Raw genomic sequence first — 19,963 nt, 5'->3', positions numbered from 1 at the left:
CCCTCCCCGCACTGGTGGCAGCGGGGCAATGCCTCTCCAGATCTTAACAGTGAGTTTGAAATTTTTACTTCTTACCCACCACCTTGTTGGAGTTATCTGCTAAATATGTGACTCGGAGTAAGAATATGTAATTTAATCGAAAATTTTTAATTAAATTTTCATTTGATTAATATACTTACCCGAGTCACATAAGTAATTCCCTCCCACCTTCCCCGCTTGTAGTTTCTTTGGATTCTAGAAGTCGAATGAGGGTGTCTCGTACTGGGTACGAGATCTGTGGCGTGACACGCTACGGGAGGCAACCCAGGGTAGCAAGCTTGCTACTTTTTTTTTATTTTTTTTTTTAGCTTGGGTTGCTTCCCTTAGACTATAGACGGGATAGCGTTTCAGTGTACCTAGCATCTCGACTGCGTCAATGCTAAATATGTGACTCGGGTAAGTATATTAATCAAATGAAAATTTAATTAAAAATTTTCGAATATTGTCCACCAGCGCCAAGCTGCTTGGCGCTGGTGAACAATATTCACTTTTTTGGCCCAAAACGCACTTTTTTGGCCAATACCGCCAGTTTTGGCCAAAACTATACTTTTTTGGCCAAAACTTTGCTTTTTTGGCCAAAACTGGTGGTTTTGGCCAAAACTGGCGGTTTTGGCCAAAACTGGCGTTTTTGGCCAAAACTATACTTTTTTGGCCAAAACTTTGCTTTTTTGGCCAAAAACGCCAGTTTTGGCCAAAAAAGTGTGTTTTGGGCAAAAAAAGTGAATATTGTCCACCAGCGCCAAGCAGCTTGGCGCTGGTGGACAATTTTCACTTTTTTGGCCAAAACTATAATTTTTTGGCCAAAACTGGCGGTTTTGGCCAAAACTGGCGTTTTTGGCCAAAACTGGCGTTTTTGGCCAAAACTGGCGTTTTGGGCCAAAACTGGCGTTTTTGGCCAAAAGTATACTTTTTTGGCCAAAACTTTGCTTTTTTGGCCAAAACTGGCGTTTTTGGCCAAAAAAATGAATATTGTCTATCAGCGCCAAGGGGTACTCAAAGATTTGGCCAAAAAATGAAGTTTTGGCCAAAACTATTTTTTGGCCAAAACTTTCAATGCAAAAGTTTTGGCCAAAAAAAGATTTGGCCAAATCTAAAACATTTGGCCAAAAAAGTGAAGATTTGGCCAAATGTTTTAGATTTGGCCAAATATTTTTTTGGCCAAAACTTTGCACTTAAAAGTTTTGGCCAAAACATGTTTTTGGCCAAAAACACACTTTTTGGCCAATAATGTACGTTTTTGGCCAAAAAAGTGTGTTTTTGGCCAAAAAAGTGAATATTGTCCACCAGCGCCAAGCATATACATCAGTATGCAACCCCCCCCCCAAGTGTAACAGTACAAAACACACCTACAGCTACAGATTCAGCAGTATGTACAACCCCCTCCCCCCCATCCCCCCCAGTGTCACTGTGCAGAACACACATACAGCTACAGATTCAGCAGTTAGTATGTACACCCCCCCCCCCCCCCCAGTGTGTAACAGTGCAAAACACACCACCAGCTACAGATAGATCAGTATGTACACCCCCCCCCCCCCCCACCCCAAGTGTTACAATGCAATACACGTCACACCTACAGCTACAGATACATCAGTATGTACACCCCCCCCCCCCCCCCCCAAGTGTAACAGTGCAAACCACACTTACAGCTACAGATTCAGCAGTATGTACTCCACCCCCCCCCCCCCCCCCAGTGTAACAGTGCAAAAATCACTAACAACTACTGCAGTATGTACCCCCCCTCCCCCTACAGCTACAGAAATATGTTACCCCCCCCCCCCCTGTAACAGGACAATACACACCTACATCTACAGCAGTATGTACACACACACCCCCCCCCCCCCCCCCACTGTAACAAGACAAAACACACCTACATCTATATTTACAGCAGTGTGTACAACACCCCCCTCCCCCACTGTAACAGGACAAAACACACCTACATCTACATATACAGAATAAGATACAGCAGTATGTACTCCCCCCCCCCCCCCCTCACTGTAACAGCAAAACTAACATTGAGAGCAAAAAAAAACCGAAATCACTTACTCGCTCCATCCGTCGGTTGTCCTCGAGTTGACGTCTGAATCTGATTGTCATTGCCAAGAGCCTGACTCACTGGCTACACAACTATTCTCACCGCCACCACGTGGCACTGGGACCAGCACTCAGATTGAGATCCCGAGGCGACATTCGTCTCGGATAACATATCATCAATGTGCTGTCCAACATTCCCAAAAATGTCTCTTCTTTCGATATTAACTTGAACTAAGAAAACAAATAAAATTCGCTCACGCGGGAAAGCAGCAGCCATTTGCACACTCAATCTTGTTTACCGTAAGGAAAGCTATTTGAATATTTCAAGTAAATGATGGCGTATTTTTAAAATGTAAAACTCATGATTTGAGCTCATGCTGTATTTGATTGCAAATATGCAAATAAAACTTACAATTAATTATCCTACTCCTATGTGAAAAAGTCAACAAATATGAATAATTTAGTTTCGCATTTGCATGGTCAGTCTCATAATGTCACGCCGTTGCTGGACCGACGCTTGAACAGGGGACGTAACAAATGTTAAAATAATGATCATCAATTTGTTATCTCCCGTAACTCTGCATAATTTTATCGACAGCAACATTGCGTCGGGCCGATGTCGGGGTTTATTACGTACATTTATACACAGTCAAACGGTATCGGCGCGACAACGGACGACGACACACGACATATGACGACGTCACCCGACTGAAATCGTCAGTCGGCCGACGAAAGCTTGCTAGCTGGGCAGACCCCGGGTCCACGTCCTGTGTGTCAACACTAGACGACAGACGCTAAAGAGAGGCATCCGTGACGTCAAGACGCCGCGTGATGTCTGTCATGTACTGTTGGAAAGTACGAAGCATAGCTTCGGAAGTTCCATCAGAAACCGGCAAGGGTAGAGGATCAGTGTTAACCTCAGGGCGACCCTGATCCTCCTCCCTATCGTCCTCCGACTCACTCTCCTCTTCACTTCCCGACAACTCCTCAAAAGCAGGAGTGTAGGGAGCTTGAGGGGGAAGAGCCGAGAGCGATGAAGCAGGCTGTGAAGAAACGCCCACAGAAGCAAGAGGCCGCGAAGACCCCTTCCCCAAAGACGAAACGTCTCCAGCAGCCGAAGGGGGAGAAAAACAACAACCCTGGGACTGTTGGGTCAGCCCAGCCAACGAACCCCCGCCATTTATAGACTGAACAGGAACCCATGGGTCTGATCAGAAAAGAAATGGTCCGGTCCGGTCGGGTGTGCCGATCCGGTCCGGTAGGGTGGTCCGGTGGTCCGGTCCGGTGGTCCGGTCCGGTCCCGTACCATCCGGAGGTCCCGTTCGGCACCGAACCATGTACCCACAGAAGTGTTCGGGTGGTTAGGTCCGGACGTGGACATACCTATATGCGTACCATCCGGACCCGTAGGTCCGGTGGTCCGGTTCGGTGCCAGACCATCCAGACCAACAGAGGTGGTCGGGTGGTCCGGCACCGGACCATCCGGACCCGTAGGTCCGGTACCATCCGGAGGTCCCGTTCGGCACCGAACCATCCGTACCCACAGAAGTGTTCGGGTGGTTCGGTCCGGACGTGGACATACCGTACCATCCGGACCCGTAGGTCCGGTTCGGTGCCAGACCATCCGGACCAACAGAGGTGGTCGGGTGGTCCGATCCGGTCCGGTAGGGTGGTCCGGTGTTCCGGTCCGGTGGTCCGGTCCGGTCCCGTACCATCCGGAGGTCCCGTTCGGCACCGAACCATCCGTACCCACAGAAGTGTTCGGATGGTTCGGTCCGGACGTGGACATACCGTACCATCCGGACCCGTAAGTCCGGTGGTCCGGTATGGTCCGGTTCGGTGCCAGACCATCCGGACCAACAGAGGTGGTCGGGTGGTCCGGTCCAGACCGGACCACCGGTCCAGTACCGGACTATCCGGACCCGTAGGTCCGGTCCGGTCCCGTACCATCCGGAGGTCCCGTTCGGCACCGAACCACCCGTACCCACAGAAGTGTTCGGGTGGTTCGGTCCGGACGTGGACATACCGCACCATCCGGACCCGTAGGTCCGGTTCGGTGCCAGACCATCCGGACCAACAGAGGTGGTCGGGTGGTCCGGACCGATCCGGTAGGGTGGTCCGGTCCGGTGGTCCCGTTCGGCACCGAACCACCCGTACCCACAGAAGTGTTCGGGTGGTTCGGTCCGGACGTGGACATACCGTACCATCCGGATCCGTAGGTCAGGTGGTCCGGTATGGTCCGGTTCGGTGACAGACCATCCGGACCAACAGAGGTGGTCGGGTGGTCCGGTTCGGACCGGACCACTGGTCCGGTACCGGACCATCCGAACCCGTAGGTTCGGTCCGGTCCCGTACCATCCGGAGGTCCCGTTCGGCACCGAACCACCCGTACCCACAGAAGTGTTCGGGTGGTTCGGTCCGGACGTGGACATACTGTACCATCCGGACCCGTAGGTCCGGTTCGGTGCCAGACCATCCGGACCAACAGAGATGGTCGGGTGGTCCGGACCGATCCGGTAGGGTGGTCCGGTGTTCCGGTCCGGTACCATCCGGAGGTCCCGTACGGCACCGAACCATCCGTACCCACAGAAGTGTTCGGGTAGCTCGGTCCGGACGTGGACATACCGTACCATCCGGACCCGTAGGTCCGGTGGTCCGGTTCGGTGCCAGACCACCCGGACCAACAGAGGTGGTCGAGTGGTCCGGTCCCGACCGGACCACTGGTCCGGTACCGTACCATCCGGACCCGTAGGTCCGGCAAGGGCCAGAGGTACCGTCCCGCACCGGACCTAGGTACGGTCCCGTACCATGGGTCCCGTCCGGACCAAACCCGGAGGTCAAGTCCAGTCGGGACCCGTGGGTCCGGTTCGATCCCGACCCGTAAGCCTGGAACGTTCCGGACCCTTGGTCCGGACCATCCGTCACCCGAACACCAGACGCTAAGGAATGGCGTGGGGTCAAGACGGTCCGGTCGGAGGTGTCGGTCTGAGCAACAGAAACAATGTTCCCGTCGCCCTGACCATTCGACAGAAGTACCACGTTCTGTCGAACACCTCCACGTCCAGTAACTAGTCGGCCGGAGCGTTTCAAGAGGGACAGCCACCAGTCACACGGACGTCAGAGGGAACCGTAGTAGCAGTGGTCGCAGGCACGAAGCCTGAAAACCCCTGCCCCCACAGGACCGCCCTGAACGGGGTCAATTCGCATCCCAAACCCAGCGGGGAGGGAATTCAGAGACCCCGTCATCTCCTCCGATCTCCCCCCCCCAGGAGGCCGAAACTACTGTCGAAACAGCAGCAGACGACCCAGCGAGGGAGTTCAGAGGAGGACCCGTGTCCCTCCTGGCTTCCACAGCGGTGGAAACCGAGGAGGGCACAGGAGAGGCACCGGAAAAGGAAGATTTTAATGCCAACTGCACCCGGTGTTCTCAGGCGGTCACCCATCCAAGTACTAACCGGGCCCGACGTTGCTTAACTTCGGTGATCGGACGAGAACCGGTGTTTTCAACGTGGTATGGCCGTTGGCTGTCAAAACCTGAGTCTCTCCAGTAGCCCCTAGATCGGATTCACCAACCCCCAAAGAGGGTTGGGAATCGACCTGCCCCCGGATTCGAGCCAGGGAGGAGAAGGAAACCTTCCCCCCAGGCTTGAAACCGGGAGGAGCTGAAGCCTGAGACTGAGGGCCGGACAACGGCGTCGAAGGGGGGGAAGCCTGTTCCACTGAAGGAGAAGGAGAAAGAAGCTTTTTCTTTCCCCTCGACCTTCCCCGAACCTTCGACGGCGCAGCCCCGCCCGAAGTCCCAGGCTCAAGCCCAGCCTGTTTGAGCAAGCTCGCATTGAGCTTGCTCAAACAGGCTTTCTCCGCCCTCCCTCGCCGCAAACGCAAAGCGTTTGGGGAGGGAGAGTCGGAGCGCCGAAAGGTCCCCTTCTCCGTGCGCAAAACATGACTGGGCGCCCGGAGAAGGGTTGCCCCCGGCAGACTCTGGTTCCGTAGAACCAGAGCCCAAAACAGGACGAGAAATCCTACCTCGCCCTGTACGTACCCTTAAAGACCGAGAATTAACAAAATTCAAAGAAAATTTAGGTCAATACTCAAGTGAATGCGGCGAAACGAGAAGCAGACGACCGGTCACCACGAAGTAGGACGGGAGGCACGCCGAGTCCGCCACACAACAACGGAGGCACAAGTTGAAGGAAACACAACGTAGCCTCAAGCCAGAAGTGGAATAACACACAAAAATCCAACAGGTGATAGTCCACACAGAAAAGAAGCCTCTTAGTCCAAAATAATCCGGGAGCGTAGCAGAAACACAGCCTACTGACACGCGCGAAAAAAGAAAGAGGACGCGCCACCTACATCCTGTAAGGGGGAAGCACTCGGACAGTGCTTGGGATCCACGGTGGCGCATGGTTATGGGAGATAATTGTACCCACGCAGCGTTTTGTCCAATTTTTTCGGCCTATAATAGATAATGTGCAAGAATAGTACTGTCGAGGTAAGTGTTATATTGACAGGGGGGTTTATATTGCTTGGGTGGTTTTATTACCTTTTTTGATGATATGGACGGTGTGAAAATGGTTGTTGAAGATAACGTTCAAGGGCCCCTTTGGACAAATGTTGAAGGGGATATGGATTGAGTGGGGACTGACAGACTGTGCATTTTGCTTTATACGTTGGTTAGGGCAGGTTTCACGGTATTGAGACATTCTATTGACTGCACAATGTGCTCTGATTTCTAACTTGCTGAACCAATTTTCTCAGTGTTTTTTTTTATATGCAATGCACAAATGTGTCATTTTGAATACAATTCTGAAAAAAAAAATCGTTTGAGTTGTTTTGTTGGCATTTTATGCACATGTGTTTGGTAGCGATCGTGTGAATCCTGACAGACACCATTTCCTTCTGCATGACAGAAGCCAACCATTGATGTGAAAATTGAAACGAAAAGGCACTCAATTCACACTGAATGGTCATATTTGATAGCAGAGCTGCAATATCTAACCATACAAACAAAAACAAAAGCACAAATATGAATTTTGAATTACATATTTTGCACACAAAAAATCGAATCGAGAACTGGAAGCTGTCTGTCCGAAAAACTAAGTCTTCACAGATAAACCAAGTAAGCTTATTTTACCACAAGAAATGATAACATGATTTTATTTTGACATTGAAAACACACCTTTATAGTCTGTACTTCATAGGAAAGCATTTACAATGACCGAAATTTCGCGAAATTCCGCGCCGTGTCCATTTCTTGGAATGTCCGACCGTCGTCTGTCAGGGGTTTCCAACGATCGCTACTTTCACTTTTGTTGTCATTTCCGGGCAATCCTATGCCGTATGTGACATATTACACACTTTTCACAGTTGAGGCCGAAGGCGGGATTTGTGATTATTTTTTTCAGGTGAGATTTTAATGTTTTTGTTGCCTTTTTGTCGAGTAATATGCCGTCTGTCAGCCAACGATCGCTACCACACGATCGCTACCTCTTCATGCTCGATCAAATTTTTAGCTTTTTCAATGATTATAGAAGTTTGATTAACGTTTCCTTTGCAGTTCTGGATCGGTAGGGTAAAGGTATCTAATTCCGACATAAGATCTTGGGGGTACCTAAATCAGACCGGTTTTCCAAGTCACATCAATGACGAGGTGCGCACGTCATCACAACAGAAGGAATGCCATTCATACACGGGTCATTTATGAACCGGTTGATGACGCGACTTTACGGACCAATCGTTTTGTCGCGAGAGTTATTTGCGTCATCGGCACCGCGGCGCGAAAATTTGCCTTGCAAGTGTCTTCTAAAGTTTTAACGTTGAGGGGGGAATCGAGACGAGGGTGTGGTGTATGTGTGTGTGTGTGCGTGTGTGTGTAGAGCGATTCAGACCAAACTACTGGATCGATCTTTATGAAATTTTACATGAGTGTTTCTGGGAATGATATCCCCGCATGTTTTTTTTCTGTTTTTTTGATACATACCTTTGATGACGTCATATCCGGCTTTTTGTAAAAGTTGAGGCGGCACTGTCACACCCTCATTTTTCAATCAAATTGATTGAAATTTTGGCCAAGCAATCATCGACGAAGGCCGGACTTCGGTATTGCATTTCAGCTTGTTGGCTTAAAAATTAATTTATGACTTTGGTCATTAAAAATCTGAAAATTGTAAAAAAAAAATAATAATTTATAAAACGATCCAAATTTATGTTCATCTTATTCTTCATCATTTTCTGATTCCAAAAACATATAAATATGTTATATTTGGATTAAAAACAAGCTTTAAAAATTAAAAATATAAACATTATGATCAAAATTAAAGGCACAGTAAGCCTCCCGTAAACCATCACAGATACGGTCAGGCTTTTACACACAGTACAAACACCCTTTCATTTAAACACTCACCGATTGAGAACATCCTAGGTGCCCTCCGTAAAGAGCGAACAATTTTCAAAGAATTTATTTTTGCGTGGTTTATCTTACCCCTGAGCCATTGTGAACTCGTGTCATCCAGTTTCCCTTTTTCACAATGTAGTCGTCAGTCAGTCATTTGAATGTGACTCGATGTGAGCTTATCTACAATAGCACGTTTTTATGCACGAAACAAACGGCTGTGGTTCACAAGAACTCTAGCGATGGCTTTTGACTGTTGAGAGGAACGGCGATATGCACTGAAAACCGTCGTCTGCGACGACCCTTGCGTGACCCTGCTTCCGGGCTTTTCTGATCTTGTCTTGATGAAAAACAAATTCTTTTATAATTAAAGAATGTTGTAACAAGCTGTCAATTTATTATTTAGATTTTAAAAGTTAGGTCTAGCGCAAAAACGCACTACGGTCCAAAAACATTCTGATAATCATCGATCCACGGCTATCGACAGTTTACATCGATAGAAGGGAAGTAACTCATTTTTGACCTGAGTTCAGAATGGGTCCAAAAGGTGTTCGAGACAATCTGCAAAATTAATTCTTTAAAAATTGCTCGCTCTTTACGTAGTTAGGGTACCCACAGATGTTCCCGTTTGGTGAGCGTTCAAATGGAAGGGTGTTTGTACTGTGTGTAAAAGCCTGACAGTATCTGTGATGGTTTACGGGAGGCTTACTGTCCGGGCGTGATTTCCGGTATCATATTCATAACAGCCGTCCCGGCCAGCACCAAAACGAGGCGCAATTGTTGTTTAGGAGAAGTCCACGAAAATAAATTCTTTGAAAATTTCTCACGCTCGACAGAAAGCAGCCAGGATGTTTCCGTTCGGTGAGCGTTCAAATGGAAGTATGCTTGTACTGTATGTAGACGCTCGGGGAGCTCTGTGATGGTTTACGGGAGGCTTACAGTGCCTTTACATTTTCGAAATCAATTTAAAAACACTTTCATCTTATTCCTTGTCGGTTCCTGATTCCAAAAACATATAGATATGATATGTTTGGATTAAAAACACGCTCAGAAAGTTAAAACGAAGAGAGGTACAGAAAAGCGTGCTATCCTTCTCAGCGCAACTACTACCCCGCTCTTCTTGTCAATTCCACTGCCGTTGCCACGAGCGGTGGACTGACGATGCTTCGAGTATACGGTCTTGCTGAAAAATTGCATTGCGTTCAGTTTCATTCTGTGAGTTCGACAGCTTGACTAAAGTTTGTATTTTCGCCTTACGCGACTTGTTCTTCTTTGTTTCTGTTTTTCGGCGGCATAATTGGATGACCAAGCAGGCACGGCTACCTACTAAAGTCGTGTTGAGGCAGCCTTTGTTTAGGGATCCTTCTATCTCCGCCCTCCCTATGTGAGGAGAGTAGTTAGGGTACCCACAGTCTTTGGTGGTAAGCCTTCAGTTTGTGTGCGTCACTTATGTGCGTGATTTTTGTTGTGTGTTTTTTCCACTTAAAATAAAAGTAGATTTGTTTAACATTCTGTATTCATATATATATGTATGCAATTGATTATTATTATTTTATATCAAAATGAGTGAGTGTCTTTTTATGAACAAAAAAGTGTTCCTTGTTAATGAAAGAAGGTATCTTGGCTCTTCTTGCCGTTTTCTAAATTAGGGGGTATCGATAGTATAAGTTTATTTCTGCCATTAAAAAAATGATAAAGAAGTACTTATCTGTTTTTATCTTGTACACACATAAATACACTTTCAAAACATGTGACTTTTGTTAGTGTATGGAGACCTTGAAATGTGGAAAAAAAACATTTCGCCGGCCGGTTTAGGTGAAAATGGCGTTCTGATCAAGGACAGCATCATGCAAACATACAGACAGCCTCAGGCAAGGAACTTTGTTGTGAAAATCTGTTATATGTTTAAACTTTATGTAAATCATTTAGTATTAGTGGTTTTCTGTCTTCTTTCTGGAGTTAGGCTTGCATCAAGTTTGTTTGATAGATTTTCACGTTTTGGGGGCAACTTTCGTTTCGCTTGATTTTCTATGGAAAATAAGACTCTGCGTATAATTTTTTTCTTTGTTTTGTGTGGTACCGATCCTAATTAATTACAGTAACATCCATGTTCACAGTATTTCACAGTTTTATGTTTGACTGGAAGTGTGAGAAAATGGGAAATGGCTGAAATCAATACCGTGAAACCTGCCTTAGTGTTAATTGTCTTTGTTGTAGTAGTTTTGATTGTAGTTATTAAAGCTAAGCAGCTTTTTCATAATTAGAGTTTGTGATGCAACTTAGAAAGTGGACCTGCATCTCCTCCTGGGGGGGGAGTGCATGAGTGTGGCTTGATTCATGCAGATGTTTTTTTGCCCCAGGTCACTACTGTGCCTCCAATGGCAGCCACACACCAGTGCGTTGTAACAGTGGCACTTACCAGGATGAAACAGGACAAGGGTCTTGCAAGACCTGCCCAGTTGGCTACTTCTGTGACAACACCTTCAGCCCTGTTGTTCTCTTCAATTCCTCCATCTGCCCTGAAGGTTAGATACAGAGCAGTGTTCTTTTAGTTTTCATTTGTGCATGCCTGGGATTTGATGGTGGTTGGATTTGATGGTGGTTGGATTTGATGGTTTAAAACTTTGTTATCTTTACAAAAAATGTAATTCTTCTAGTGTTTATCAATACTTGTATTATATGTAACTGCATCAGAAATGCATACCATGTTTTGCTTCTTTTGGTGCTTGTCTTAATTAAGTTTTGAGAAAAGTTGTTTTTAAGTTTATTAGAACTTGCAGATTAGACAGAATACGGTGATAGGGGAGAGAATTGCATTAACACAGCTATAAGGCTGAAATTAGTTACATTTCTTTCTCTCTGCAAAAGTAAATTGCGAAGTTTGTTAAAAGTTTCACACAGTTTTATTCAAACACTTTACTCTGCAGGCTACTACTGTCCGTCGGGCACCAAGTACTCTACAGAATACAGATGCGCAAGGGGTTCGTACAGCAACTACACTGGTCTCCAGGCAAGTACAGACTGCCTGCCCTGCCCTGGTGGATACTACTGTGACCAGGAGGCGCAGACAGACTACTCAATGATCTGCAATGCTGGGTAGGTTGCCTAGAATGTTTCAGTGGGAGGTGGGTGAGAGGGAGGGGGAGAGTGTGTGGATAGGGGGGGGGGAAGGGGGTAGGTAGGGGTGGATGAGAACAAACAAACTTTATTTTAGAGAGTGGGGGAGGGCAGGTGGACTGGATAATTGCTGTCATGAAAGAGTCACCTTTTGCCTGAATGCCGCTGCAGTCCAATTGTTCACAACGTGACTTGTTTTTATTGGGCTATTCTAAAAAAGCACAAAAGAAAATCCATTTTTTTAAAATTTGTTGTTGTGATTTATGAGATTAGGAAAATTGTCTTATAGCGATTTATATTGTTATTTTAGTACACAGGTGTAGGAGAATGTAACACAGTACACACACACACACACACATCTGTATTTCTAAATTTTACTTTGCAGGTTTTACTGCCGACAAGGGGCGGAGTCTGGAACTCCAACACAAGATGCTGACGCTAATGAATGTCCAGCAGGCTACTACTGTCCACAGCAAACGTCAGAGCCTCAGTCATGTCCTCTGGGTACTTACTCCAACATGACCAGACTCACTGACGTCTCTCAGTGTCTCAACTGTACTGCAGGTGTGTGCGCTTTTCTTTTTTTGAAACAGGTTGTTTTTATGTCACTCACTGATCTTCTTCATATATACGGCTGCAGTTAGTGTACAAAAACCCTTGCAGGAATCTTGATAGAATCTGTTTTCTAAACATCACCTGTATACCAAATTCCACATTGGTGATTCTGCATCGTGCCCCTGTGGCACATCTCCAATGACAGTGGAACACTTCCTGCAGGACTGTCCAACACACCAAAACTTGCGAGCAGAGACCTGGCCTGCTGACACACCGATGAGGGACAAACTCTATGGACCCATGGAGAGCCTCCGGCGTACAGCAGCCTTCATCAGGGCCTCCGGAGTTGCTGTCTGAGCGAACGACGAAGAAGAAGAAGAAGAATCTGTTTTCTGTGGTTAATTACGAAATGGGGATGAAAAATTTTGCTTTTTTTTTTTTAAAGTTAAAGACAGTCCTTATTTTCCTGTGATCTATTACTAGTGTTGGTTTTTGTAATGGTATTGTTTTTGTGTGTGGCAGGGTACTACTGTGGAGCACAGAATCTGATAGAGCCAAGCGGTCCTTGCCAAGCGGGTTACTACTGTCCAGAATCGTCCACAACTGCTACTCAGGTGGCCTGCCCAGCTGGCTACTACTGTAACGGAACCAACGATGTGCCCATTGCATGTTCAAAGGGTGAGTGTTTGGTTTTTGATGTTCAGGGCTGGTAAAGTGTTTTTGATGTTCAGGGCTGGTTACGTAATTGGCAAACGTTGCTGGCAGTTTTATATGCATTTGACAAAAGTACTAATTAAAATAGTGTGGTTGGAGAGAGTGAGACACACAGACAAACACACAAACACGTACACAGAAAGACAGACACCCTAACCACAGACAGACAGAGGAAAAAAGAGACTATCTGTCTCGATGTTTTCTTTTAATTTTATTCCAAGACTTCATTTGAGTTTTTCCTTTTTCTTCCAAGAGGCAACAAAACAGCTCATACACTGGCTGAGAAGGAATTATGAATTTTGTCTTTGTATATCTCCAGGCACATACTCCAACCAGACAAACCTGCTGACAGAGAGTGACTGTGACAGTTGTCCAGGTGGATACTACTGTGAAACAGATGGTCTCACTGCTCCAACTGGACTTTGCGGAGAAGGTAGGGGGTGTTCATTTTTTCTTTAGTACTTTTAGTGCTGATTTCTGTGAATATAAAAGCTTACTAATATGTTACTAAGATGTGGAATTTGCAGGCTGTATAACAATTCTGTAACAAGTAAACATGGAATGATCTGACAATTTTGGAGATGAATTTTTGATAGTGTTGTGGTATGTTCTTTACAGGTTATTTCTGCCCTATTGGCTCAATCTACAAGGAACCAGTGTCCAGTTTCTGCCCCATCGGCCACTTCTGTCCTACAGGGGTGTCACAGGCTTTGCCTTGCCAGAACAACAGTCATGTGAGTTGAACTGTATCTTGGGTCAGGGTGTAATTTTGGAGTCCAGTGCTGAGGTGCATGAAGCAAAACTGGGTGGGAACAAGCCGTGGGGTCTGATTGGTTAAAATCATAACAAATCTAAATTTCAACCAATCGATCCTGTGGCTTCTTGACACCCATTTGGGTGGCAGCCAGTTTCGCTTCGTGCACCTCAGCCGAGAAAGGCAGTGACATAAGGTGAATACATGTAAGAGATTTTAAATCTGAGATTAAATTACATATCTTAACCCGACTCACATTTAGCATTAACTTCAGATTAATAGCTTGGACACTGAACTACGCTTCACCCCTAAGGGGGAAGAAACCCCTTAAAAAAGAACGGCCTTGACTCAACCCAAGTTAACCAGAGTCAAGGTCATACCGCTCTCGCGACCTATCACGCGAGACCCAACCGCCGCCATGTTAGAAACGTCACTCCTACTTCAGCCTCCGATCAGCTCGGACGTGTTTTCACAGCTACGCTACAGGCTTTCAGCCTACTACTGTTTTTCAAGCAGTATTTTCACCCCGTTCTACAGGTCCCTGCCTAAGCAAGATTGGGTGAGCTCTTTCTAATTTGTTCGGCTCCTGTTCGTTTGTGTTTTTCTCCGTCTTGCAGTCTGTTTCGTGTTTACGTTTCTTAGACTGTTTGTTTTCGTCAGCTATGGCTGACAAAGAGAGAAAGAAGCCTCAGACTAGGCAAATGGCTGCTGAGTGTTCGCCTAGTAAGGACGCACATAAAGAGACAGGCAAAGTTACTACCGTCTCAGTTCATGACCCAGTTTCTCAAACTACCATGTCCGTTAATATTTCGGACCCCGATAGCCCAGTCATGCCCGTACTGAAAGAAGCTAAAACTAAAAGTAAGGCTCCTTCAGCCAAGAAGAGACGTAGTGGTAAAGACAAGAATAAAGATGATTTTTCCTCCCTTTTTGAGAAGTTTTCTGTCAATATGAATAACATGTTTGCACAACAACAGCAGTTTGCAGCCGATTTGCATGCTACTCGTAAAGAGTTACACTCGCTCCCAGCGGGGGTGGGCGGAGTGGCTTCGCTGGCTTACGCTAAGGCTCCGCCGTCATGCACTATCACGTCGGCCGACGTGCACGCAGAGCAGGGTGATTGCTTCATTCAAGGGGCGGTTTCACGCTCTTCAGGTTTGTCAAGTTCACCGGTAGCCAGGTTCTCTGGTGAAAGTGTTCAAGTTGGGCCGGAACTAGTAGCCCCCCCGCCGCGGCTGGGGGGTGAAAGTTTGACTTTCCCGGAGGCTATCGCTCTTTATAAGAGGCGGAACTCATGGGGGGTCAACACCGGACAACAAGTTGGGCCGGAACTAGTAGCTCCCCCGCCGAGGCTGGGGAGTGAAAGTTCGACTCTCCCGGAGGCTATCGCTCTTAGTAAGCGGAACTCACGGGGGGTCGACACCGGACAACGAGACAGTTGTACTCACAGGCAGACTGGTATGTCTCCGGTGAATGTATACAAGTCTCAACTTCCTCCCTCTGGGCAGGAAGCTGCTTTCGGGCAGGCTTTGCACGGTCCTTCCGTTTTGCAATCAGCCTCGCCTGTGGTGGATCGTTTTAGTGACGCAGCTAGTCACAGTGACTTTCACGGTACAGCCACAGCAGATTCGGAGGTCGACGATTCTCACTCACTTTCTGAGGAGGAAGTTGATGTCAAGTTGTCACTCAAACTTAAACCAGCTATGGTTACTGCAGCTCAGGTGTCTGCTAAGTACTTCGCTGAAGGGGTGACAGCTATGACAAGCTCTGCGGCACCACCACCCTCAGCGGTCGGTGATTTCCGCCCTGCCTTAACGGAAGTTCAGGGATATCGTTTTAGCGAGTCTCCTTCTGTTGCCTACGAACTTTCCAAGGTGCTGGCTAGAACTTCGGGTTCTGAGAATAGCTTGCCTGTGGATACTGTGCCTTTACTGGCGGCACACGGTCAGGCGCCTGATTCTGCTCAGCCATGGCTTGCCTCAGGCCAGTTACGGATGTCGAGCACTTCTTTTCATGCACGCAAGTTTGCTCTCTCCCGTCGCCACCACAGCCTTATCGAGACTTACGCTTTGCCGAGTGCACCGCTTCCGGTCACTCCGGAGTTGGCTAATCTCAGAGAGGATGTCTATCGTCTTGACAAAACTTGTGCTTACTCTGAAGGCGCTTTGATTGGTTTGGAGGAGACGGGAAGATACTCGTTGGAACTTGCTTCCCTTTCAGAGACACTTCTTAGATCTCTTTCTCGGTCGATCGCGGTGTCGTTGGATCCTTTCGAATTTCGAAACGATGCTAGCGTGAAAGACGTGCCCATACTCCTGGCCTCTTTGGCGAAGGTTTCAGCCGAACAAATGACAGTCGCGGCACGGTTGTACGCTCATGCGGTTTACACACGCAGGGACGCTTTCTTGTCTGGCTCCAGAATTCAAGATAAGTCTACTTTGGACTTGCTCAAGGTCTCCCCTTTCACAGAGGGTTCTTTGCTTGGTCAACCTTCACTTGACGCGCTTGACAAACAAACACAAAACGCTAAGGACTTAGCGATCGCAAAGCTTGCCCAACACGGTTTCGCTAAGCCTCAGGCCAAACAACAGGGTCCTCCTAAAGCTTCTTTCACTTCTGCTAATCGAGGACGCGGCTCTCAGCATTCACAGTCCTCTTTTAGGGGTAGAGGCAGGGGCGCGCCTTACCCCAAGAAGAAGCCGTCTTTCGGCAATGCTAGGGGGTCGGGTCGAAAACCTAACCCCCAATGACGAGGCCCCGAGCTACTCATCCCCGCAGCCCCCACCCTTTTGGTGGCGGGCGGCCCCTCCCGGGCCCTTCCCTACTGGTTACAGCATGTAAACAGTCAGTGGATCGTGGGGATAGTACGTTCGGGGTTCAGGCTGCTCTGGAAAGAGGAGAAAGCGCCTCTAACCAGAACACCTCCTGCGTTCAAATTTCCGACAAAACCAGAGGCAAAGGCCACAATTCAGTCGGAAATCGCTGCTCTTCTTCAAAAGGAAGCAGTGGAAGTTGTTTCGGACCACAACTCCCCGGGTTTTTACGGGAGGATATTTGTAGTCCCAAAGAGCTCGGGAGGGTGGCGTCCAGTCTTAGACCTGTCCCCATTGAACAAATTCCTCCGGGAGATTCGGTTTACCATGGAGACTCCCTTTTCTGTTCGGGAGGCACTCAGACCGGGGGATTGGGCAACATCAATAGATCTGACGGATGCGTATTTTCATATACTCATGCATCCGTCAGATCGAAAGTGGCTCAGATTTCGGTGGGCAACAGACATTTATCAGTTCAGGGCTCTCCCCTTCGGCTTGTCTCTGGCCCCTTGGGTCTTCACAATGGTGACACGACAACTTTGTTCTCTGGTCAGACAAAGAGGCATTCGTCTGCGTGCATATTTAGACGATTGGCTCGTACTAAATCAGAACCAGCAGTCTTGCGGTCTTCACACGCAGGCAGTGTTGGATCAGGCAAACGATCTAGGTTTTCAGATCAACCAGAGCAAATCAGAGCTGATACCGTCACAAAACTTCACGTATCTAGGGATGACCTTCGATACGGTGGCATGGTCAGTTCGTCCCTCACTGAGAAGAGTCAACAAGCTTCAAGACCTACTCAGGTCTCTCAGGTCTCAGAAACAGGCCAAGGTCAGGGTCTTGGCGTCCGCCTTAGGACAGATGGAATCTATGGCCACTCTCATTCCGCTGGGGAGAGTATGCAAAAGGCCGTTTCAGGCTGCGCTCAACTCAGAGTGGAATCCGGCTTACCAGGGCTGGGATGTCTCTGTTCAGATACACAGCTGGATTCGACACACCACAAATCAGTGGTTACAGGCAGGCTTGTTTCTGGGAGTTCCGATTGTGCTTCCTCCTCCGGAGGTCGACATGTTCACAGATGCGTATTTTTTACAAGATTTAAAGTACAGTAGTACCTGCCATATCCGGTCACCCATTAGTCATTGCAAAGGTGACCGCAAATATCAGGTGGCCGTTCATTACAGGCCCCCTCCTCCTCCAAAAAACCCAAAAAAACACGATCAAGTTTTCATGAAGAAAAGAAAGCGATCATCCACGAGCCGCCGATTCATTGTCTCTGTTAGTTTTGCTTTCGTTTATACATCTTAATTATTTGCGTGTTTAACTCGATCGTCCTGGCTAAGCTATTGTTTCGTATGTTTCTATGTGTGTTGTTTGGATTATTATATATGTATTTGAGTGTCAGATAAACAAGTGTTTCAAACTCACATCAGCTGTGATCGATCCGGAAGTGACTGCCGTAAATGTACATGTATGCGCATGTCTGTATTTACAGTTTGCGCATGCGTAAGTATTCATGTCGTCTGCTCGTGCTGTGCCGTCTGTGCACACATCACACACACACACACACACACACACCACAGGCGCTCGCCCGCGAAAGTGACAAGTGGCCGTTAAGTGGCCGCTCCTGTCGAGTAAGAGGGGCACCTTAGGGCAAAAATCAGTGACCGTTGACCGCGTCAGACAGGTTAACGGCCATTAAGAGTCAATTATAGAAGGAAAACTCATTAGTCATGGGAAAGCTGGCCGCTCCGGGTAGGTTCACGCCCACGAAAGGGCCGGAAATGGAAGGGACTACTGTACCAGAAGTGAAAATGATTAATTTTTAGAACCTTCTTTTACAGTGATAGATTTGAATGTAATTAGTCTGAAACGTTGAACTTGCCATATGAAGGGAAAAGAAAATAACTGCATCGGTCTCGAATAGCAGCTAGCATCTGCTGAAGAGACATTAAACCCCAAAAACCAACCAACCAACCATCACAGATGCGTCTCGGGTGGGCTGGGGTGCTCATCTTGCACAGCTCACGGCCTCGGGGACTTGGCCAGAGAGTCAGGCCCGGTCTCACATCAATGTGTTGGAGTTGGAGGCAGTCTTTTTGGGGCTTCGGAGCTTCTTCCCTGCCGTTGTCGGAAAGCATGTTCGGCTACATACCGACAACACCACGGTAGCGGCCTATGTGAACAAGCAGGGCGGTTCACGGTCGCAAACACTCTCAGTCAGAACTTGTCAGATCCTGCGGTGGTGTGCTCAACATCAGATCACTCTGTCGGCGAAGTTCCTACCGGGTCGGCTCAATGTTTTAGCCGATGCTCTCAGCCGTTCGTCCAGTGTGTTGCACACGGAGTGGACGATCACCCACCATGCACTTCAGAGATTGTGGGTTCAGGTCGAAAAGCCTGTAGTCGATCTATTCGCTACGAGGTTTTCCCGGAGACTGCCAGTATTTGTCTCCCCGTTTCCCGATCCGGAAGCTTGGAAGACAAACGCTCTGGAGATCAACTGGTCGGATCTCACGGCGTACGCCTTCCCTCCGTTTCAACTGCTGGGCAGGGTACTCAGAAAGGTCGAGATGGAACGCCCCTCCCTCATTCTGGTGGCTCCAATGTGGACAAGCCAACATTGGTTTCCGGACCTGCTTCGTCTCACAGTAGGTCCTCCCATTCCGCTAAACTTAGAGAGGGGAGATCTGCTACAACCACGCACGGGCGTTCTTCACGAGAACCCGCAGGCTCTGCGCCTTCACGCGTGGAGACTTTGAGAAAATCTTTGCGTCGCTCAGGTGCTTCTGAAGGGACTTTGGATCTGGTTCAAAAGGCTCACAGGCAGTCTACTAGCTCGGTTTACACCTCACACTGGTCTGCATGGGTAGCATGGTGCGCAGATAATGGGGTCGAAGCTACATCTCCTCGGTCAATGCAGGTAGCAAATCATTTGTCTTGGTTGGCCTCCCAAGGCAAGTCCCCATCATCTCTTAAGGTCAGGAGATCAGCGATTTCGTCCACCTTAAAGCAATTAGGTCGCACTATTTCCCTGGGTGGAGTTATTGCAAGCGTGTTAAGGGGCGCTGCATTGGATTTTGTTAAGACAAAGACTCCAGTCCCAGCCTGGGATCTGTTTCTAGTTTTGAACTTCTTGAGATCTTCGGATTTTGAACCTTTACATTTGGCAAGTCTCCATAATCTTACGCGTAAAGCTCTTCTGCTCACTTTACTGGCTACAGCTAGACGGAGCAGCGAAGTACACGCGCTCTCAGGCCTTCCAAAAGACATCTCTGTTGAGAGTGACGGCTCTATCTCCCTTCGTTTTAGACCCGATTTCTTAGCAAAAAATCAAAAGCCTCACCATCCTGCTTCCGTTATCAGGATTCCGTCTTTGTCCACTATACTAGCACCAGGCGACCCTGACATGACAAATTGTCCAGTGCGAACACTTAGCAGCTATTTGTCTAGGACTGCTCCGTTAAGAGCTAAAGAACAGAGACTTCTGTTTATCTCACTCAATACTGCTCGGAACAGAGACCTGTCACGGGTGACTTTGGCTAG

General features: G+C 47.8%; 1 protein-coding gene and 1 non-coding gene across 3 annotated transcripts in view; one reads left to right on the top strand and one right to left on the bottom strand.

Moving 5' to 3' along the window:
- LOC138959592 (uncharacterized) overlaps positions 1-19,963 on the top strand; it is a 236,235-nt gene that overhangs the window by 73,291 nt on the left and 142,981 nt on the right. For both annotated transcript variants that reach the window (XM_070331139.1, XM_070331138.1), the window contains exons 39-44: positions 10,825-10,989; positions 11,392-11,560; positions 11,967-12,145; positions 12,659-12,814; positions 13,170-13,283; positions 13,469-13,584. In XM_070331139.1, the coding sequence (XP_070187240.1) occupies positions 10,825-10,989; positions 11,392-11,560; positions 11,967-12,145; positions 12,659-12,814; positions 13,170-13,283; positions 13,469-13,584 (899 nt within the window). The remainder of the gene's footprint in view (positions 1-10,824; positions 10,990-11,391; positions 11,561-11,966; positions 12,146-12,658; positions 12,815-13,169; positions 13,284-13,468; positions 13,585-19,963) is intronic.
- LOC138960535 (5S ribosomal RNA) lies at positions 5,477-5,595 on the bottom strand. The gene has a single exon (XR_011454012.1). It is a non-coding gene; the product is annotated as a 5S ribosomal RNA (ribosomal RNA).

Source organism: Littorina saxatilis, linkage group LG2 (assembly GCF_037325665.1).
Source record: "Littorina saxatilis isolate snail1 linkage group LG2, US_GU_Lsax_2.0, whole genome shotgun sequence".
Lineage (NCBI taxonomy): Eukaryota > Metazoa > Mollusca > Gastropoda > Littorinimorpha > Littorinidae > Littorina > Littorina saxatilis.
Note: the sequence above shows the minus strand (reverse complement) of the source record. Positions and strands in the feature narration are given on the sequence as shown.